This window comes from Schistocerca gregaria, chromosome 3 (assembly GCF_023897955.1).
Source record: "Schistocerca gregaria isolate iqSchGreg1 chromosome 3, iqSchGreg1.2, whole genome shotgun sequence".
Classification (NCBI taxonomy): domain Eukaryota; kingdom Metazoa; phylum Arthropoda; class Insecta; order Orthoptera; family Acrididae; genus Schistocerca; species Schistocerca gregaria.
This window is the reverse complement of record NC_064922.1, coordinates 922,762,806-922,786,984: the sequence shown is the minus strand read 5'-3', so window position 1 is coordinate 922,786,984 and position 24,179 is coordinate 922,762,806. Positions and strand designations below refer to the sequence as shown.

The 24,179-nt window shown below is 43.5% G+C and overlaps 1 protein-coding gene across 1 annotated transcript in view; it reads left to right on the top strand.

Annotated features, from left to right (window-relative positions):
- LOC126354325 (Kv channel-interacting protein 1-like) overlaps positions 1–24,179 on the top strand; it is a 105,108-nt gene that overhangs the window by 47,498 nt on the left and 33,431 nt on the right. The window contains exons 3-4 of the mRNA XM_050003886.1: positions 22,464–22,608; positions 22,773–22,835. Coding sequence (XP_049859843.1) covers positions 22,464–22,608; positions 22,773–22,835 — 208 coding nt within the window. The remainder of the gene's footprint in view (positions 1–22,463; positions 22,609–22,772; positions 22,836–24,179) is intronic.

Sequence of the window (24,179 nt, the reverse complement as noted above, 5' to 3'; positions counted from 1 at the left end):
AAATACCGTCCGCAGTGGCGGAATGTTAAGTGATACCACGTACTTACACGTTTGTAACTATTACAGCGCCATCTATCACAAAGCGAAAAAGTGGTCCAACTAAAACATTCATATTTCTTACGTACTACACGACAATGTAATAAAAATGGGGGTTCCTGTTTAAAAAAAAACGCAGTTTATATCCGTTTGACCTATGGCAGCGCCATCTAGCGGGCCAACCATAGCGCCATCTGGTTTCCCCCTTCAAGCTAGACGAGTTTAGTTCTTTGTAGTTTTTTCGCTTGATGCTTATTTCGTGAGATATTTGGCCCGGTCACTATCAATGGACCACCCTGTATATATATAAGCGTCATATACAACCAACACTAACCATCCCTATAATGACCGACCAACTGCAACATGCGTGGGATCCAATCCCAAAAACTGACTTCCGGCACCTGTACAGCACAATTCACACACTTTTGCATGCTTGTATTCAGCACTCTGGCGGTTACGCCGGTTATTAATGTACCAGAATTTTACATTTCCAATGGCTTATCTCGAGCTTACATTAACTTGTGATCTTGCAGTGTCTATCACGTAAATACATTACCAAGACAAACCTGTTCCTGAAATTTCATTACTCTCCATTAATTATTATTTGGTGTTGATATTTTTTTTTTCAGTATGTGTACGCATCAGTTACGCTAGTACTTCCGTAGTGGCAAATCTGAATATGGTCTATTAAATTAATTGATACTAGTAATCTCTAAAATAAATTGCGTCTCCGATGGATAATTAATAATTTATCAGACTAAGGAGTGATTACGGTATTCTCTCAGACAATAACATAATAGAAAACCTATAGAAGCACGTAGCATAGTTACCATTGTATAGAACGACAAACGAGAGATTATAGAATTGGAATTATATGTGACCTTTTTTGTGTTCTGTCTTATGTGAAATATATTTGTATGAATCCAGCTCAAATTCTTATTTTGATACACTAATTAGCATCATATTACAGTACCGTTGATTCAAATAAACCATTATACTTCCAGACTCATAGTGAAATATTGCCTGCTCTCTTAACAAATTGTAGGCCTAAGCCAGGTACAGATGTAGAACTGTTCCTGGAAGCGTACACGCCACTGAATTGGCCAGTGGGTTTTAATTTTTCCTCCTCCCGTATCTTAGGTCTAAGTTCTACGAACGTCGATCGAAATCAGTAGCAAAAATGGAGGGAATTGCTCATTTAACAGTCCCAGCGTGGCTGGGAGTTGTGTGTTCCAAAGGGCGGAATCAATTTTATAGAAGTCTCTCCACTGAAACATACAGGACCATCGGAAAGCAGGAAACACACGCAAACCAGCGGTTAGTACCCACCATCGACAAACAAAACTGTGGTCACGTCCGGTACAGAAGGTTCAGTTAACGACTTTCGCTATCTTTCATCCAGTAGTAGAGCTTGTGACACGTCACAGAATTCTATGTTTGTGAATGTGTTTCCATCCAGCACGGCGAGCAACATTTGGCCTGTAAAGAAGTCCACTTCATCTCAAGTTACAAACATGCCTATGTATTACACACGAGCGTACAACACCATCTCTTAACTCAGTAAATCACGAACAAGTATTTTACTAAAATTTGACCGTTATCTTGTGACTAACGGTTTGTTTTCGCAGTGGGACTCAGTTATTTATTTATTCGTCTTCGAAACGCTCAGCAGTCAGTGTACAAACAAATGTGGATGTTGATGGTTTCAGTTAGGTTACACAGACGGGCTACGACCTACAGCAAGGTAGTATTACGATCGTCAATCTAAACGGTCCATGCATCTAAGTAAACAAGGTAATTGCTGTCTTTAAACTGAAAATTTCAGTAAGTGAATTAAATTTCATCCACTAACAGTTTCATAAGAAAAGTATTTCATGAAATCAACTTTCCATTACAGTATTCATTTTATACTTCGCTGTGGAATACTAATTGACAAGAAAATCATTCTCCGACAAAGAAGCTCAACAAAATATTCTGGATTTCTCTGAATAATTCAACCTCTCAAGTTGTCATGGAAGTTAATATCTTGGCGCACTTTCTTTACGTAGATATTCTATTAGCACGACTATAAACGGAACACAAAACTATGAACGTATAAACAAAATTTTAAAGTTTTTAAATTGTTTTCTGAATATTATTGTCAGAATCAAGTTCTTTTTCAAACTAATGGTGAGGGTTTTATTAAATTAAAAATTTCTCTAAATTTCGCAACAGCTCACTTGAAACTGGTGCTCAGTTCCTAAATTCTCCTTAATGGAATTACTAATCTTTGATAGTATTTTAGGACAAATTTAGCATTATAATTGTTGTAAAGCCTCGTCGCCAGATTTTGTAAAGGCTTCATTGTTACTGCCGTGGAAGCCGAGTTGTCACTGTTGTTACGGTAGGCCGAGTTTGTGAGTTCGTGAAACGGCTTCTGGTGCAATACACCGCTAAGACAATATGGCCCTGCCACTATTACACGGTAATGCTTCACGGTCAGGTAACAGGATAGGATGGTGAAAGTTCTAGAACACTCCAACAAATTAGTAACAAAATCACACAAATGAGTTAAAAGGCTTACTTATCTTTGTGCATAGCTGAGTATCTATGTCTGCAACACTGCTTGTAATATAACACAGAAAAGCCCTGGCAACAACAATGAACAACACTAACGTATCCTGGTGGCCGTTCTACCTCTCACACAGAATTGCAACTCTAAACGTGTTATATATCCGCCAGTAATGTGTACATATTACACTGATATCCAACGATGTCTTCTGGGTGCTACAGGGTTTCTTTTTTTTTTTAATCGGTCTATTATGGTGCCCAAGCAACGAAACTCATGTACTCCTTTTAGTGTCTCGTTTTCTCATTTCCTAACCTGCACAGTTGACGCAAAACATGACCACTGCCCACCACGAGATTCAATACCGCCTCTTGACGTTGTAGGTACGTGACACGGTAAGGAACGTATATAAGCGGTTCAAAGAGGAATGGGGAGACATTCTGGCTACCATAAGGGCAGTAAACGGGAATATCCACTGACATAAGTGACTCTGAAAAGCAGCATGTATAGAACATTGTTGACTAACGTCTCATCACAAAATGTGGACGGCAGACGCTTATCCGCTCTGTGCCAGATCTAAGGACAGAGTACAATACCGGTACAGGCAAAAAATTTTACAGAGCACGCCGTTCTGGGCATATTTTGAAAATGGGGTTCCACAGCTGACGACCCCTGTGCGTTCCCTTGTTAACCCAATGACATCATCAGTTCTGATTGCACTGGACACGGGATCATCTTACAGGACAGTGGATGAATGGAAATGTGTAGCCTGATCGGATGATCCACGCCTCTTGCTTCACCATGTCGAAGGTCGTGTCTGGATACTCCGGCATCTAGGTTAATGGCTACTCTAAATATGCACCGTGCAACTGACGCAGGCTTGAGAAGCAGTATTGCGTTGTGGGAGACATCCACCTTGGCTTCTACGAAACACATCGTAGTGAAATGAAATGAGCGTATGGCATCGTTGGCCGGGAGGCCCCATCTGGGGAATTTAGGCCGCCAAGTGCAAGTATTATTTCAGTCGACGCCACATTGGGCGACTTGCGCGCCGGTGCTGAGGATGAACTGATGATGAGGACAACACAATACCCAGCCCCTGAGCAGATAAAATCTCCAACACGGCCGAGAATCGAACCCGGGCGAATTGCATTGGAGGCGGGCACGTTAACACCTAGCTAAGCACGCGGACACATCGTAGTAATCCAAGGAGTCATGACAGCCGTGATCTACGTGAACATTACTGCGGACCACCACCGTCCCTTCGTCCTTCCTGACGCCAGTGGCATCTTCCAGGAAGATAATGATCCGTGTCACAAGCACAGAATCTTGTTACACTGCCAGAATGAAATTTTCACTCTGCAGCGGAGTGTGCACTGATATGAAATTTCCAGGCAGATTAAAACTGTGCGCCGGGCCAAATTCGAACTCTGAAACTTTGCCTTTCGTGGACAAGTGCTCTACCATCTGAGTTGCCCTACCTAGCACGACTCACGGCCCGTCCTCACAGCTTTACTTCTGCCAGTACCTCGTCTCCTACCTTCCAAACTTTACAGAAGCTCTCCTTCGAACCTTGCAGAACTAGCACTCCTGGAAGAAAGGATACTGCGGAGACATGGCGTAGCCACAGCTTGGGGGATGTTTCCAGAATGAGATTTTCACTCTGCAGCGGAGTGTGCATTGATATGAGAGTTCCTGAGAGGGTAAAACTGTGTGCCGGACCGAGACTCAGGCTTGGGGCGAAGTAAACATTCCTAAATTCCAATCAAGAACAATTTCCAAGATGAGAAACATAGAAGTAGATATCCTCGATATCGCAAATCAGCTTTAATCATTTAATAAAGGCAAGGCTTCCGCTCCACATTGTACACCAGTCAAGTTCCTCTAAGAGTATGCTGATACAATAGCTCCATGTTTACCAATTGTATACAACCATTCGCTCACAGGAAGATCCGTACCTAAAGTCTGGAAAATTGCTCACCAATACCCAAAAAAGGAAAGTAGGAGTAATCCGCTGAATTACAGGCCTATATCACAAACGTCAATTTGCAGTAGAGTTTTGAAGCATATACTGTATTCGAACATTATGAAGTACCTCGAAAAGAACGATTTATCGACACATACTCAGCATGAATTCAGAAAATATCGTTCCTGTGAAGCTCAACTAGCTCTTTATACTCATGAAGTAATGAGTGCTATCGTCAGGGGATGTCAAATTGATTCCACATATTTAGATTTCCAGAAGGCTTTCGACACCGTTCGTCATAAGAGTCTTCTAACAAAACTGCGTGCCTAAGGAGTATCGCCTCAGTTGTACAACTGGATTCGTGATTTCCTGTCAGAAAGGTCACAGTTCGCAGTAACAGACGGAAAGTCATCCAATAAAATAGAAGTAATATACGGCGTTCCCCAAGGAAGTGTCAAAGGCCCTTATTGTTCCTGATCATTTGCCGTCTTGTAAAGTCATCAGATGACCAAAACTAATTGAAAAATCATTTAGATAAGATATCTGTATGGTGCGAAAAGTGGCAATTGACCCTGAGTAAAGGAAAGTGTGAAGTTATTCACATGAGTACTAAGAGAAATCCCCTTAAATTTCGATACGCGATGAGTCACACAAATCTAAAGGCTGAAATTTTAACTAAATACTCAGGGACTACAATTACAAATACCCTAAACTGGAACGATCACATATATAATGCTGTGGGTAGTGAAAACCAAAAACTGTGATTCATTGGCAAAACACTTAGAAGGTGCAACATTTCTGCTAAAGAGACTGCTTACAGTAATCTTGTCCGCCCTATTCTGGAGTAAAGCTATGCGGTGTGGGATCCGCATCAGGTGGGACTGACGGATGACATCGAAAAAGTACAAAGGTGGGTTGCTCGTTTTGTACCATCCGGTAATATGGGAGATAGTGAGACAGACATGATACGTGAATTGGAGTGGCAATCATTAAAACAAAGGCGTTTTTCGTTGCGACGGGATCTTCTCATTAAATTTCAATCACCAGTTTTCTCTTCCGACTGCGAAAACATTTCGTTGGTATCCACCTACATATGAAGAAATGATCACAGCGATAAAATAAGAGAAATCAGTGCTCGCACAGAAAAATTTGAGTGCTCGTTTTTCCCGTGCGCCGTTAGAGAGCGTAACGGTAGAGAGACAGCTTGAAAGTGGTTCATTGAACCCTTTCCCAGGCACTTTATTGTGAGTAGTAGAGTGATCACGTAGATGTGGATTTGAACTTTGCCTTTCGTGGTACCGGCAGAACTGAAGCTGTGGGGAGGGATGGTCAGTCAACCTTGGGTAGCTCCGTCGGTAGAGCATTTGCCTGCGAAAGGCAAAGGTCCCGCGTTCGAGTCTCGGTCCGGTACACAGTTTTAATCTGCTAGGAAATCTCTTGTTACAGTGGTGTGAGGATCGCGACAGCGAATTTACATTGATGTCCTGGCCCCTACATTCGCCTCATCTTAACTCGACGGAACACATTTCCTTTCGGAGTATACTGATGCATTATCTCCGTACGTAGCAATCATATACAACCGTTCGCTCGTCGAAAGGTCCGTACCCAAAGACTAGAAAGTTGCACAGGTCACACCAATATTAAGAAAATGTAGTAGGAGTTACCGCCGGCCGCGGTGGCCATGCGGTTCTGGCACTGCAGTCCGGAACCACGCGACTGCTACGGTCGCAGGTTCGAATCCTGCCTCGGGCATGGGCGTGTGTGATATCCTTAGGTTAGTTAGGTTTAAGAAGTTATAAGTTCTGGGAGACTTATGACCTAAGAAGTTGAGTCCCATAGTGCTCAGAGCCATTTGAACCATTTAGTATGAGTTATCCACTACGTTAAAGGCCCATATCGTTAACGTCGATATGCAGCAGGATTTTGGAGCATATATTGTGTTCAAACATTATGAATTACCTCGAAGAAAACGGTCTATTGACAAACAGTCAACATGGGTTTAGAAAATATGGTTCCTATGAAACACAACTAGCTCTTTATTCACATGAAGTGTTGAGTGCTATTGACAAGGGATTTCAGATCGATTCCGTATTTCTGGATTTCCGGAAGGCTTTTGACTCCACACCACAAAAGCGGCTCGTTGTGAAATTGCGTGCTTATGGAATATTGTCTCAGTTACGTGACTGGATTTGTGATTTCCCGTCAGAAAAGTCACAGTTCGTAATAATTGACGGAAAGTCATAGAGTAAAACAAAAGTGATTTCTGGTGCTCCCCGGGGTAGTGTTATAGGCCCTTTGCTGTTCCTTATCTATATAAACGATTTGGGAGACAATCTGAGCAGCCCTCTTCGGTTGTTTACAGATGCCGCTGTCGTTTATAGACTAATAAACTCATCAGAAAATCAAAACAAACTGCAAAACGATTTAGAAAAGAAATCTAAACGGTGCGAAAAGTGGCAATTGACCCTAAATAACGAAAAGTGTGAGGCCATCCACATGAGTGCTAAAAGGAACTCGTTAAACCTCGGTTGTACGATAAATCAGTCTAATCTAAAAGCCTTAAATTCAACTAAATACCTAGGTATTACAATTACGAACCCCTTAAATTGAAAGGAATACATAGGAATTGTTGTGGGGAAGGCTAACCAAAGGCTGCGTTTTTTTTGGCAGGACACTTAGAAAATGTAACAGACCTACTAAGGAGACTGCCTACACTACGCTTGCCGTCCTCTTTTAGAATACGGCTGCGCGATGTGGGAACCTTACCAGATAGGACTGACGGAGTACATCGGAAAAGTTCAAAGAAATGCAGCACGTTTTGTATTATCGCGAAATATGGGAGAGAGTGTCGTAGAAATGATACAGTATTTGGACTAGACACCATTAAAAGTAAGGTATTTTCCGTTGCGACGGTATCTTCTCACGAAATTCCAATCACCAACTTTCTCCTTGAAATGCGAAAATATTTTTTTGACACCGACTTACATAGGGAGGAACGATCACCACGATAAAATAAGGGAAATCAGAGCTCGTACGGAAAGATATAGGTGTTCATTGTTTCCGCTCGCTATACGACATTGGAATAATAGAGAATTGTGAAGGTTGTTCGATGAAACCTCTGCCAGGCACTTAAATGTGATTAGCAGAGCATCCATGTAGATGTAGCTGTAGATGTAGCTGTAGATGTAGGACGCTACCGGGCACAAGCTTCGGGCCCTTAAATAGCCGGCCCCGTAATTTTGCGGAAATAAAGCGACGTTTGAATGGGTGCTTGCTGACACATACCTTTGTTAACCTACCATGAGCTTGTGGAATCCACGCCACTCAGAATCATTGCCGTACTGCGCTCCGAAGCTTGACCCGAAAGCCATTGAGCAGGTGATCATACTGTTTCCCCTAATCAGCTGTGATAAACCTTTTGCATTTCATTTATGTTTCCGTCTTCTTTAAAGGCAAAGAGAGAAGATGAAGCGGTAGCCCATCATAGAGCCTATGCCTACCGTCATGTATTTTTTGACTTTCAGTTGTTAAAAAACAGAGGATTTTTTCTGGTACCAGTAGGAGGAAGGAAGGATTCGCGCTCAGCTAGTGAACGAGTGAGAAGCACGCCATTTTAGCGAGTAATTGTAGACCGCCATTTTGGGATCGCTATGAATAAGTGAGGAGTATGTATTTCATATGTGCACCGTTTAGAAAAATACAGTATTGTTTTATTAACAGAAAGGTCGTGTGAGTTGTTATTACAAATAGTACAATAATAACAAGAACTGAAGCCCACCTGTGTACTTTGGAAAATTACGAAGATCCGATAAGCTTAATGGAAACACGGTCAAGACTTCAAAGGTGAACACGGCGACCAAACGTAGCATTATAAACAATGGTAAGCACAAATCTACAGCGGAGAGAGAAACTACTTCGCCCTGCAAAATACTATGAACTAATACGAACTTATTTCCAGGCACGCTCAGCTTATTGTGCTTGTCATTTCCGAAAAATTAACCTCAGTAATTCAATACATTTTAAAAAACCACATTTTATTATCATCTATTTCATTATTTTATTATACACTCCTGGAAATGGAAAAAAGAACACATTGACACCGGTGTGTCAGACACACCATACTTGCTCCGGACACTGCGAGAGGGCTGTACAAGCAATGATCACACGCACGGCACAGCGGACACACAAGGAACCGCGGTGTTGGCCGTCGAATGGCGCTAGCTGCGCAGCATTTGTGCACCGCCGCCGTCAGTGTCAGCCAGTTTGCCGTGGCATACTGAGCTCCATCGCAGTCTTTAACACTGGTAGCATGCCGCGACAGCGTGGACGTGAACCGTAAGTGCAGTTGACGGACTTTGAGCGAGGGCGTATAGTGGGCATGCGGGAGGCCGGGTGGACGTACCGCCGAATTGCTCAACACGTGGGGCGTGAGGTCTCCACAGTACATCGATGTTGTCGCCAGTGGTCGGCGGAAGGTGCACGTGCCCGTCGACCTAGGACCGGACCGCAGCGACGCACGGATGCTCGCCAAGACCGTAGGATCCTACGCAGTGCCGTAGGGGACCGCACCGCCACTTCCCAGCAAATTAGGGACACTGTTGCTCCTGGGGTATCGGCGAGGACCATTCGCAACCGTTTCCATGAAGCTGGGCTACGGTCCCGCACACCGTTAGACCGTCTTCCGCTCACGCCCCAACATCGTGCAGCCCGCCTCCAGTGGTGTCGCGACAGGCGTGAATGGAGGGACGAATGGAGACGTGTTGTCTTCAGCGATGAGAGTCGCTTCTGCCTTGTTGCCAATGATGGTCGTATGCGTGTTTGGCGCCGTGCAGGTGAGCGCCACAATCAGGACTGCATACGATACGACCGAGGCACACAGGGCCAACACCCGGCATCATGGTGTGGGGAGCGATATCCTACACTGGCCGTACACCTCTGGTGATCGTCGAGGGGACACTGAATAGTGCACGGTACATCCATACCGTCATCGAACCCATCGTTCTACCATTCCTAGACCGGCAAGGGAACTTGCTGTTCCAACAGGACAATGCACGTCCGCATGTATCCCGTGCCACCCAACGTGCTCTAGAAGGTGTAAGTCAACTACCCTGGCCAGCAAGATCTCCGGATCTATCCCCCATTGAGCATGTTTGGGACTGGATGAAGCGTCGTCTCACGCGGTCTGCACGTCCAGCACGAACGCTGGTCCAACTGAGGCGCCAGGTGGAAATGGCATGGCAAGCCGTTCCACAGGACTACATCCAGCATCTCTACGATCGTCTCCATGGTAGAACAGCAGCCTGCATTGCTGCGAAAGGTGGATATACACTGTACTAGTGCCGACATTGTGCATGCTCTGTCGCCTGTGTCTATGTGCATGTGGTTCTGTCAGTGTGATCATGTGATGTATCTGACCCCAGGAATGTGTCAATAAAGTTTCCTCTTCCTGGGACAATGAATTCACGGTGTTCTTATTTCAATTTCCAGGAGTGTTTATACAGTGTAATTCGCTCCGCATCTCCTCCTTCAGTTCGGCTATAGTGCATCACTCTTGTTTTATATTTGTTAGTGTTTATCCTAAAACCGCTTTTCAAGGCACTATGCGTTTACCTGGTCTTCCAAATCCATTATAGGCTCTGTCAGAGACACAAAATTGACGTTTTTATTTCATCTACCTGAACTTTAGCTCCGTTTTACAAATTTCTGTTCCCTTCCTCCTACTGGTGCATCACAGATTCAGTAACATGGGGGAAGGTTACAACCGTGTCTCCCCTTTTTCTCTCATGTTAACCGGGAAAAAGGGAAGACCACCTTCAGAAACCAGAAATTCCGCCACGCTGAAGAGACCGCTACAGTTCGGCTTTGTTTTATAGAACCTTTCTCGTTCTACAGATTCCTGGTCCTCAAACTAATTTTATCCAGACGAATTCATGTCCTATTTTTTTGTTTTGTTTTTTGTTTTGTGTTATTATGTGATTCCTGATGATCACTCTGCCCAGAGTACTGTTCACCCCCAAGAAGTCAAAGAACACTTTTTCTTTTTTGTAAAATCGTACGCAAATTGTCAGCAGCGTGGAATTGTGTGTGTGTGTGTGTGTGTGTGTGTGTGTGTGTGTGTGTGTTTGTGTGTGAGTGAGATAGAGAGAGATATTCACACAGCAATTCAGCGCGTTTGCATTGTGCGTATATCGGTGGGAATTTAAGCCTAACTTTCGCTGTTGTCTGTCAGCACTTTACCTAATGACTGGCCCGAGGATGGCCCTGCGCCGCTTAGAAGACCGCTGTTCAGCCACACACACGTTTCCCTCGAAACTCCGGTCCCACACCATCTACCCAGCGCACTCACAGAAATTAGTGCCCCTGTAAAGAGACAACTCCGCACAACAGTGAGATCAAGTTAGTAACTGAATAACGGAGCGGGATCGTTTGGGGCACATTTTCAATCGAGTTGTTTAAAGTAATGAAAAATGCAAAACCTCGTTTCTCGATACAGCTTGCGTAACCGCTCTCTCATTAAACAGAACCGTTTGTGAGATTTAATCGGGATCTTTGGTCCACGTTGCCACTTTATCTCACTAGTGGCGAAATAGTAATACTTCAGATAAACACAAAAGGATCAATCGAGTTTCGCGTGTACGGATAAAGCGTTGACAGTCGTGAGAGTTATAATGTATAATGCATGGCGGATATAAGGAACGGTATAGCTATCAAAGTTTGCATGCATGCAAGAGCATTAATTTATTTATTATATCTGACATCGTCGGTAGGAGAGCCATTTCTTATTAGGAAAAATATACTCTTCTCGTTGAAGAAGTTTTATTTACCCAGATAGCATGAATTGCAAGTGTTGACGACTAGTTTAATTGCCGTCTTCAGAGCTGAAAGATATTTTTTTTATGTTTACGATAGTGGTTTCAACGGCCTTCTTACATTCTAATGGTCAAAGTACACTTAGAAGAAAGTTTTTCAAAATATGTGCGTTACATACCCTTAACTTACATTAATTTAGTTCCACGTTATGTAGTGCACTGTCAACTAGTCCTGTGTACATACGAACATACTTGTAATATAAATATAAATATTTATGGAACAACGAACGTCAATAGTAGTATAAAACGTATGAGAGGTGCTAATGCATTGTTGGAGCAAAGGCTGTAGTTCCGCTGCATACATCAAGTGATAAAACCGCACATGTGGCACACATACATACAATGTTAGTTGCTCTGTCCGTGCATACAGTTGACAGCACACTGCCCCAGCAATAGTCAACCGAACTATATGCTGTTATGGAGTACCACCAGATAGCAACTGCCTCTACTCAATAACCAGGAAATCCTAATACATACATGTTTTTCATGTTTGTACACTACCGGCCATTAAAATTGCTACACCAAGAAGATGACGTACTACAGGCGTGAAATTTAACCGAGAAAAGGAACATGCTGTTATATGCAAGTGATTAGCTTTTCAGAGCATTCACACAAGGTTGGCGCCGGTGGCCACACCTACAACGTGCTGACATGAGGAAAGTTTCTATCCGATTTCTCATAAATAAACAGCAGTTGCCTGGTCAAACGTTGTTGTGATGCCTCGTGTAAGGAGAAGAAATGCGTACCATCACGTTTCCGACTTTGATAAAGGTCGCATTGTAGCCTATCGTGATTACTGCTCGCGTTAGTCGAGATCCAATGACTGTTAGCAGAATATGGAATCGGTGGGTTCAGGAGGGTAATACGGAACTCCGTGCTGGATCCCACCGGCCTCATATCACTAGCAGTCGAGATGACAGGCATCTTACTCGCATGGCTGTAACGGATCGTGCAGCCACATCTCGATCCCTGAGTCAACAGATGGGGACGTTTCCAAGACAACCAGCTGCACGAACAGTTCGACGACGTTTGCAGCAGCATGGACTATCAGCTCGGACGCCATGGCTGCGGTTACCCTTGACGCTGCATCACAGACTGGAGCGCCTCCGATGGTTTACTCTACGACGAACCTGGGTGCACTAATGGCAAAACGTTATTTTGTTGGATGAATCCAGGTTCTGTTTACAGCATAGTGATGGTCGCATCCGTGTTTGGCGACATCGCTGTGAACGCACATTGGAAGCGTGTATTCGTTTAACCATACTGGCGTATCATCCGGCGTGATGGTATGGGCTGCCACTGGTAACACGTCTCGGTCACCTCTTGTTCACAATGATGGCACTTTGAACAGTGGACGTTACATTTTAGATGTGTTACTACCCGTGGCTCTACCCTTCATTTGATCCCTGTGAAACCCTACATTTCAGCAGGATAATGCACGACTGCATGTTGCAGGTCCTTTACAGGCCTTTCTGGATACAGAAAATGTCCAGCTGCTGCCCTGGCCAGCACATTCTCCAGATCGCTCACCAATTGAAAACGTCTGGTCAATGGTGGCCGAGCAACTGGCTCATCACATTACGCCATTCACTACTCTTGATGAACTGTGGTATCGTGTTGAAGCTGCATGGGCAGTTGTACCTGTACAAGCCATCCAAGTTCGGTTTGACTCAATGCCCAGGCGTATCAAGGTCGTTATTATGGTCAGAGGCGGTTGTTCTACGTACTGATTTCTCAGGATCTATGCACCCAAAATTGCGTGAAAATGTAATCACATGTCAGTTCTAGTATAATAGATTTGTTCAATGAATACCCGTTTATCATCTGCATTTCTTCTTGGTGTAGCAATTTTAATGGCCATTAGCGATTATATACACGATGATGACACAACTGTACACTTGTAAGATCTTTATTATAATATTTTAAAACAATTTCTTACTAAGAGGCAAGAAATGGACGCAAAAAGCAGGCCCATTTAAAAGCATACGATTGAAGTAACTAACGCCTTTTCAAAATATCAGAGGATAGTTTCAAAAGACTTCACTATGAAAACCACAAGTGAACTGGATTACGCATGTGACGCCAAGGAGCTTTTAAGGAAACATTTTTTGTCTGTGCTCAACAGCCATTAATCTACATATACGCAAACTTTATAATGTTTGTACTTACATTAAAAGTATGACAGGAAATTATAGGCCGTATTCGTGCTTATTGCCACACGTGACACGTACAGAAACCCCAAATACGTCAGAGTTATACAGAGTACGTCTATACCAGTTAACATAACCAGTAACATGAAGTTACAAGCAGTATGAGAGGGGGTTGATGTGGTGGAAGAGACCAAATAGCGAGGTCATCGGTCTCATCGGATTCAGAATGGATGTGGAAGGAAGTCGACCGTGCCTTTTCAGAGGAACTATCCCAGCATTTGCCTCATGCGATTTAACGAAATCACGGAAAACATGAATCAGGACGGCCGGACGCGGGTTTGAACCGTCGTCCTCCCGAATGCTAGTCCAGTGTGCTAACCACTGCGCCACCTCTCTCGATCACTCAGTATGAAAATTCATTTATTAGTAGAAAACGTACAGTTGTTCAGAATACAATATCTATGTACAGTGCAACAGGTCAAACCACCTGCATTGTTAAACAATATGGTAACAGGGAAACTGGAAAAGAGGATGGGAAGAAGGAGGAGGAACTGGATAGGGAGAGGGTGGTAGAATTTGGAGCGTGTTTTGAGATAGCTCATCTCGAGCTTTGGTGAAAGTATCCAAGAGGCATGCTATGCGAGGTGTCGTATCATTCCCCCTCCTCCCTCCCCCCCCCACCCCCCAAGAAAAAAATAACGCATCATCATTCACGCTGCATGCGTAGCAGCGTTGTCACCATAACCATTACCGTACTCAAGCTCTAAGAACACCTATGATCCGCTTTGTCTTCTTCAAGCGGGCGTAGTGATGAACACAGCTCATATCACAGTTGTCTTACTGTCGTGTTTCATTAACACTAACTGCAATACGTCTTTCCTTCAATATCTGGTGCATTATTTCAAGGTATCTGAATAGAAAAAAAATATTAGAAAGAAAAGATCAATATTGCAGTATACAGCGTGGTCCAGTTACAGTGTACACCTCAGATGTTTCCTGAACCGTTTAATATGTCGGAATTCTGTATTCGCCCGAACGAATTATGATAAAGTCCTCACGAAACGACCGGTGACCGGGGCACCCCCAGACACGTCTGCGCTGGTCGCCGGGACTCAGCTCGAAGCGGAACCCATCACTGAAGACAGTTCTACTCCAGTCAATGAGATTCCAGGCGGAAGATGAGTCTGTAGACGCCCCAGACAGCGGTTGAATACAAACTGTCGGCCGCGGTGCAGACCGACAGCCTGGAGTAATGGTCTGGGGTGTCATTCCATTTCATACCAGGACCCCTTTGATTGTCATCCATGGCACCAGTACAACGCAACGGTACGTCAACGACATATTACGCACCGTTTCGTTATCCTTAACGGCAAGCCATCCTGCATTTCAGTAATCAAATGCCCGTCTGCATACGGCGAGAGTTTCTACTGCTTGCCGCCGGCCGGAGTGGCCGAGCGGTTCTAGCCGCTACAGTCTGGAACCGCGCCACCGCTACCGTCGCAGGTTCGAATCCTGCCTCGGGCATGGATGTGTGTAATGTCCTTAGGTTAGTTAGGTTTAAGTAGTTCTAAGTTCTATGGGACTGATGACCTCAGAAGTTAAGTCCCATAGTGCTCAGAGCCATTTTCTTCAACTGCTTGCCCCTTGCTTGCCGAACCCTACCTTGGCCAAAACAGTCGCCGAATTTCTCCCTAATTAAGAAAATTTGGAGCATTATGGACAGGGCACTCCGAACAGCTCGGGAGTTTGATGACCTAGCGCGCCAGCTGGGCAGAACTCAGGAAATCCAACAACTCTGTCAGTCAAAGCTAAGCAGAATAACTGTTTGCATAATGGTCAGAGAATTCGTGTTAGTATTTTGCAGCTGTGACTTATTAAACTGATAGTTCGGTAATTTTCAAATCTGTCAACACCTGCTTTCTTTGGGATTGGAATTATTATATTCTTCTTGAAGTCTGAGGGTATTTCGCCTGTCTCATACATCTTGCTCACCAGATGGTAGAGTTTTGTAAGGACTGGCTCTCCCAAGGCCGTCAGTATTTCCAATGGAATGTTGTCTACTCGGGGACCTTGTTTCGACTCAGGTCTTTCAGTGCTCTGTCAAACTCTATACGCAGTATCGTATCTCCCATTTCATCTTCATCTACATCCTCTTCCAATTCCATAATATTGTCCTCAAGTACATCGCCCTTGTATAGACCCTCTATATACTCCTTCCACCTTTCTGCTCTCTCTTCTTTGCTTAGAACTGGGTTTCCATCTGAGCTCTAGATGTTCATACAAGTGGTTCTCTTATCTCCAAAGGTCTCTTAAATTTTCTTGTAGGTAGTATCTATCTTACCCCTAGTGAGATAAGCCTCTACATCCTTACATCTGTCCTCTAGCCATCCCTGCTTAGCCATTTTGCACTTCCTGTCGATCTCATTTTTGAGACCTCTGTATTCCTTTTTGCCTATTTCATTTACTGCATTTTTATATTTTCTCCTTTCATCAAATAAATTCAATATTTCTACTGTCACCCAAGGATTTCTACTAGCCCTCGTCTTTTTACCTACTTGATCCTCTGCTGCCTTCCCTACTTCATCCCTCAAAGCTACCCATTCTTCTTCTACTGTATTTCTTTCCCCCATTCCTGTCAATTGCTCCTTTATGCTCTCCCTGAAACTCTGTACAACCTCTGGTTCTTTCAGTTTATCCAGGTCCCATCTCCTTAAATTCCCACCTTTTTGCAGTTTCTTCAGTTTTAATCTACTGGTCATAACCAATAGATTGTGGTCAGAGTCCAAATCTGCCCCTGGAAATGTCTTACAATTTAGAAGAAGGGATCGGTTGGTAGGACATGTTCTGAAGCATCAAGGGATCACCAATTTAGTATTGGAGGGCAGCGTGGAGGGTATAAATCGTAGAGGGAGACCAAGAGATGAATACAGTAAGCAGATTCAGAAGGACGTAGGTTGCAGTAGATACTGGGAGATGAAGAAGCTTGCACAGGATAGAGTAGCATGGCGAGCTGCATCAAACCAGTCTCAGGACTGAAGACGACAACAACAACAATGGTCAGAGGGTCACCAATGCTCAATTTTGGAAGTTCTTTCTCTTGAATAAATCATCCAGTTATTCTGAAATTGTGCCGGCCGCTGTGGCCGAGCGGTTCTAGGCGCTTCAGTTTGGAACCGCGCTGCTGCTACGGTCTCAGGTTCGAATCCTGCCTGGGGTATGGATGTGTGTGCTGTCCTTAGGTTAGTTAGGTTTAAGTAGTTCTAAGTCTAGGGGACTGATGACCTCAGATGTTAAGTCCCATAGTGCTTAGAGCCTTTTATTCTGAAATTGTAATCATTTGTTGGTCTGTATATGGACATCACATCTACCGATTTCCGTGCCATTCGGATAATTTCCTCGGATTGCGTCATTTTTCCTTTATTTTCTTTGAGTGTGTTAATAAAAAGACCGAGGAAAATGAAGTACTACGGGATCGTCACCCACAAAGAATAAGTGTCAGGCAATACTTTACCAGCCAAGAGAAAGAAGGGACGCAGGAAGACCCACAACGAGATGGCAGTGAAAAGTGAAGATGGAACAGGCACTAGTTTTGAAATTGAAGTTTTACTGGCGCTGTGAATATTTGACAAGGTTTGAGGACCATAGCCAGAAGAAGTTTACTTCCGAACTGGGAAAACTAAGAGGTGGGCATAAAACCCAATGCAAGACAAACTTATTAGCTTCTTTTCCGAAGACATCTAACGACGAACATGAAGCAGTGTTGCACAATCATGATAAAATTTTTAGATAGCCAGTTCATGCTTTTGAACAGAGATAAGCTCTTAAACCTAGTGTAGGAATATGTGGAACGACTGAAAATAAAGCATCGGTTCAGTAAGACAAAAATGAAAGCAGGTAACGACTTTTACCGAGATTTTTTGAAAATATGTGGATACAAGGGTCCAAGAAGGCTTAATCTGTGAGTTTGCAGCTTGCAGCAGGTTTCTGCAAGAAACAATTCAACAGTTTCTTTGAGAAAGTAGGTGAGCTGTAGGAAAGTTCAAGTTTATAATAGCGATCCGATTAAAACTTTTTTTCCAAAAATAAACAAAAATGAAAAATAAAAAGGTTTTTTTAATTGTAAGTTCATGTCCGATATAACATTCCAAAAATTTAAAAGTCCGATAAGCCAATACTAGGAGAAATATTAAAAAACCAACGAAGGTATATTCTTATGATATCAGGTTTTATATTTATATCAATTAATGTATCATAGTACTGTATATTGAGAACAATGTTGCAATACAACCTTCAGAATATATTATAATTTCGGAAACGTGTACAAATCCTACACTACCCGTCTTTCCCTACCTCAGTAGCACTGCCTCCATTACATTTTATCAGGATACTGAGAAAATGAGAATTTAATGACGTGTCTGGCCAGGAAATGTTGTATCACCAGAAGTATTTTGAGCAATTCCTCTTTCAAACGGAATCTAGGGAAGGAAACAGTTTAATGCAATACATTTGAGCTACCTACAGGATTGGGCAAAAATATAGAAGCACAAAAAACACAACTCATTACCTTGTCTACTACGATGTAGGAATACTGTTGGCATTCAAAACAGCTTCCATTCGTCTCGAAATGAATAAATGTAGGCTCTATATAGTGAGTAATCACAGCCTGGTGGAAGTTGGGTAGATGACTTTAGAAATTATGCAAGATTGTGAACCGCCTGCCCTCATGTTTCCAACCACTAAGGTTTTTGTGCGGCTTTCTTTCTTACACGAATTGGTATTACCGACCTAAGGAGTGACTGTGGAACTCGGGACTGTTAATGTGTTGTGCGCCGTGCTTTCACTGGCAGTTGTCCTGTGCAGTCCGTTCTAGATTCGTCATCAGCAGCAGAATCTTAGCGTGACTGAACTCAAATATCTTCGCCGCTTGTAAAATCATTCGTTATGGCAATGTCACTTGAGAATTGAATAGACATAAATAACGATACATTCTGGCCAGTCACGCGCGTTGAGAAGGGGAACAGCACTGGGCTGAGGTGTGAGTTGTAATTTGCATCGTGGTTGGAGATGTACCAGAGTAATCCATGCAGTGCCAGTTAGTGTACCGGCTTAAGTATTCGTCTAGTAAATATGAGACACGGGTTCGAATCCCAGTGCTATTACAGATATTAACTCATTGCATCGGCCTACGTCACTTTTCGTATTTCTGCAGGGCGTTTATAATTGTTTGTTTGACTCTAAGAGTTTCTTCTTCTTTTGTTTCCTTTTTACGTCGAACTACACACAAAAAGAACAATTTTTGTGGGATTTCAGACAGTTTGGTAAGTTATACAGAGTGTTTCAAAAAGAATACATGTATTTCGAATGCATATATTTATTAAACTTTAAACATACGAATATGAACATATTTATGAAGTTCTGAAGTTCAGATTACAGATGTTCAACATGTCTTGCATCAACGACACGAACAATATCACATCGATACTCCCATTGCCGGCTGCTGTGGTCGAGCTGTTGTAAGCGCTTCAGTCCGGAACCACGCGGCTGCTACGATCGCAGGTTCGAATCCTGCCTCGGGTATGGAAGTGTGTGATGTCCTTTGGTTAGTTAGGTTTAAGTAGTTTAATGTCTAGCGGACTGATAACCTCAGATGTTAAGTCATATAGTGCTTAAGGCCATTTGAACCATTTGGTACTTAAATTCCTCCCATATCGGGCAAGCATGTCCTTCGGCACCGATTTTATGGCAGTACGGATCCGGTTCCTCAGCTCTTTCAGGTTTTGTGGGAGTGGTGGTGCAGGAACGTTGTCTTTAACGAAACCCCACAGGAAGAAGTCAGAGGGTGCCAAATCCGTTAACTGTGGAGCCCAGCTGAGACGTGCTAAGTCCTCCTTGTCGACCAATCCAACGGTTCGGTAGAGTTTCATACAGATATTCGCGTACTTGGTGACTCCAGTGAGAGGGTCCCCCGGCTTGTTGAAAAATGGAGTTATCTACGTGCAGCCTCGGAAACATCCAGTTTTGTAACATAGCGAGGTACTGCTGATCGTTAACCGTGTTTCGATTAAAAAAGAATGGGCCGTAAACAGACGATCGGGATATCGCACAAAACTTTGGGCGAATCTCGTACATGTTCAACGACTGCATGTGGGTTCCGTAGGCCCCAAATTCGAGCACTGTGTTTGTTTACCTGACCACTAACATGTTAAGCCGCTTCATCACTGAACACGGTTCGTTGTACGAAAATGTTATCATTGTCAATAGCATCAGGAGTCTCGTTACAAAATGCCGCACGTTTGCGTTTGTCGTCAGGACGCAGGGCTTGTAGCAGTTGTAACTTGTAGAGCTTCATAACCAACCGATGTCTCAAAACACGCCAAATTTTTGTTGCAGGAGGTGTTAACTTCCGACTGGCACGACGAGTTAATTTTTAAGGACTGCGTTGGAAAGCAGTTTGAATTCGTGCAACATTTTCTTCGGGAACACGATCACGGCCAGGATTCTTTCCTTTACATGCACATCCTGTGTCGATGCCATTTGCGAATGTTCCACCTATTCGGATGATCAATCTTGTACCTCAATCTGAAACGTCATTGCACTGTAATCACGGAATTCCACTTCGCAAATTCGACAACACAAAATGATTTCTGCTGCGGAGTAGCCATTTTAAACAAATGACGGTTACCAAGCAAAACAGAAGAAAACTGACATCTGGCGCCTATTAATATAAACTAGACTATGTATTTGTTTCTCCAACAGCCGAGCCGGGGCGCAGCGATCAGATAGTACGGACAAAAAAAAAATGGTTCAAATGGCTCTGAGCACTATGGGACTCAACTGCTGTGGTCATTAGTCCCCTAGAACTGAGAACTACTTAAACCTAAATAACCTAAGGACATCACACACATCCATGCCCGAGTCAGGATTCGAACCTGCGACCGTAGCTAGTATGAACAAAATAATCCTTTGTAAATACATATATTCTTTTTGAAACAACCTGTATACTGTTATGCAGCTTTATGAATACATTACTGTTTGTTTTTGGCCTCAACAATAGTCTTGGTTTGGTGCTCGCCAGCATGCAGCGAGTATTGTGTAGCAGTGCGTGTCATTGAGTGTCTCGCTGTGAGGACGGGCAGCTATTTCGCGCTTGACAGCTTCCTGCAGTGTTCTGGAGCCTTAATATTCTAGTATGAATTGCCTTACGTGCAGCGCTCTCACTATGATGTCTTCGTTCCATGTTTGCCGATTTCTGTGTTAACCTGAGACCGTCACAGACCTAATCTCAACCTGACAGTGCAACATCATAAAGCCTAGTTTACACGGCTACATTGGGCTATGTGCCACTCATTGAGTGGAATGAGTTGCACGCAAGTGGTTTCATATTTGACTGTAGACACCAGTATACACTTCAGTTCTGTCGTTTTGTGAGTCCCTGAGTCGCGTCTGAAATGAAAGTTTTGGCAGCTGGGCGTCGCACGAGTTGTGATGAAATTAAAGCTTGTTGCGTGGAATCGCTGCATAAGAAAAAAAAATGAGAAACGTGTTTCGATTCGTGACTGGATGAAGAAAATACGTCAGCTCGGTTGCTCAGCATCCCTGCTCACATACTTTATAACGGAAGATCAAGTTTTTAATTATCTTAGAATGTCACCAGAACTGTTCACGTTTCTTCTAAATAGAGTTAATCATGCGATAAGGAATAAAGGTACTGTAACGCATGAAGCTCTGTCGCCGGAACTGACATTACATTTCATATTGCGTGCATTACAATCGGGAACACTCGAGATGCTGTAAGATGCGGTTTTAGTTGGTGATGACGCTTTATCAAGAAATGGTTCAAATGGCTCTGAGCACTATGGGACTTAACTTCTAAGGTCATCAGTCCCCTAGAACTTAGAACTACTTAAACCTAACTAACCAAAGGACATCACACACATCCATGGCCGAGGCAGGATTCTAACCTGCGACCGTAGCGGTCGCGCGGTTCCAGACTGTAGCGCCTAGAACCGTTCGACGACTCCGGCCGGCGACGCTTTTTCATTAACACCATTAATTATTAACATGAAAAGTAATAATTATTAACATTAACAGCAATAATTCTTCGAAGCAGGCCGCATTAAGAAGAGAATGGTTTGCAAAATACTCTCTTGAAGATAGATCGGTACAGTGGCAACATTCCAAAATTATAACATATGTGAATGGGGAACACTGCTGCGACGTTTCAAATAGATAAATGTTGTTGATTAAAGAATACAGCTTCTTGAATTTGTATAGCCTTCCCTCCTGCCAACAATATTCGTTAACACAGAGTCAGCCAACGCGAACGATGGTATTTTAGTCTTGTAGACGAGAGCATTGCCACACTTGCTTGAATTTTTCTTAATTCATTTGTATATGTGCTACTAACCCAATAAATTTTGCCCAGCGGCTCAGATATTGTCAAACTATCTATGTTACGATCACACATGACGGCCTCACGGGCAGCAATATGTTGCTTATTTTTGTAATCATCATCACTGAAACCCCACAAACATCTATGCAAAGCATAGATATCTCCGTTTCCCGCTTCATATTTCAGTTTGTCTACACTCTGCGAACCCATATAAACCTCAAAACTCATGCTATTAGTGTCACCAAAGTTGGAACACGCCGAAAGTGTTTAGTTTCACCAACGAGTTGCGCAAACCCACCGCGCGCATGCGCGGTGGCCTGCAACCGAGTGTCGTTGTGTAAACTAGGCTTAATAGCAATTAAAACTTACGAGGTCGCTTCCTACGCGGCCTGCATGTTAGGGCATTTGAATTACACCCAGCGACCGGATAACAGGGTAGGAGCGCGTGTGAAAATTTAATATGAATGTTTTAATATTAATAGAGTTTTTGGTGTTTTTCCAGGCTGTATGACGTGAATCACGACGGCTGCATAACGAGACAAGAAATGCTGGAGGTGATTTCTGCCATCTACAACCTTGTGGGTGACGCCAAGGACGCGTCACACACCCATCGCACGCCGCAACAGCACGTGGAGAGGATCTTCAAGGTACGTCACACTTAAATCGCGTCAGTTCTCTCACTCAATCGTGTTACCTTAGTTCTCACTTGTTTGCTTATAACTGCAACGCACTGCAGTTGTAACCCTCCACATCAAAAGAATTAGAAATCACACCTGTGTGAGCACTATAGACTCTGCTCTTCTCTTTTCAGAAACTGGATCTGAACCACGACGGCGTGATAACAGTTGACGAATTCATCAACTACTGCTCGGCGGTGAGTCTTCTAACTGATTTTGAATTTTTCCTATCTCTAGTACTCACATAACTCCTCGCACGTCAGTAACAACAGACGTTCTTCGCGCATTAGGCCATATTGCTAAGCAGAACTTACACATACGCAAAATTCTCGTGACAGAATGTTCGACATTTTATATGCAAGTCACTTCTGTAAGTACACCAGAACATCACATTATCAACATTTGTTGTTGTTGTTGTTGTGGTCTTCAGTCCTGAGACTGGTTTGATGGGCCGCCAACGGTGGTCTCGCGGTTCTAGGCGCGCAGTCCGGAACCGTGCGACTGCTACGGTCGCAGGTTCGAATCCTGCCACGGGCATGGATGTGTGTGATGTCCTTAGGTTAGTTAGGTTTAAGTAGTTCTAGGTTCTAGGGGACTGATGACCACAGCAGTTGAGTCCCATAGTGCTCAGAGCCATTTGAACAATTTTGAACTGGTTTGATGCAGCTCTCCATGCTACTCTATCCCGTGCAAGCTTCTTCATCTCCCAGTACCTACTGCAACCTACATCCTTTTGAATCTGCTTAGTGTAGTCATCTCTTGGTCTCCCTCTACGATTTTTACCCTCCACGCTGCCCTCCAGTACTAAATTGGTGATCCCTTGATGTCTCAGAACATGTCCTACCAACCGATCCCTTCTTCTGGTCACGTTGTGGCACAAACTTCTCTTCTCCCCAATCCTATTCAATACTTCCTCATTAGTTATGTGATCTACCCATCTAATCTTCAGCATTCTTCTGTAGCAACACTTATTTGACATAATTGCTAAGCTGGCTAATAACATATATATATAGTGCAGCTGCGCTATCAGTGCTTGCGTCTCTGTCTACATCTACATCTACATCCATACTCCGCACGCCTCTTGACGGTGTGTCGCGGAGGGTACCTTGAGTACCTCTATCGGTTGTCCCTTATATTCCAGTCTCGTATTGGTCGTGGAAAGAAGGATTGTCGGTATGCCTCTGTGTGGGCTCTAACCTCTCTGATTTTATCCTCATGGTCTCTTCGCGAAATATACGTAGGAGGGAGCAATATACTGCTTGACTCCTCGGTGAAGGTATGTTCTCGAAACTTCAACAAAAGAGCGTACCAAGCTACTGAGCGTCTCTCCTGAAAAGTCTTCCACTGGAGTTTATCTATCAACCGTAACGCTTTTTATCAACCCTATCCGGTACGGATCCCACACTGGTGAGCAGTATTCAAGCAGTGGGCGAACAAGTGTACTGTAACTACTTCCTTTGTTTTCGGATTGCATTTCCTAAGGATTCTTCCAATGAATCTCAGTCTGCCTTACCGACGATCAACTTTATATGATCATTCCA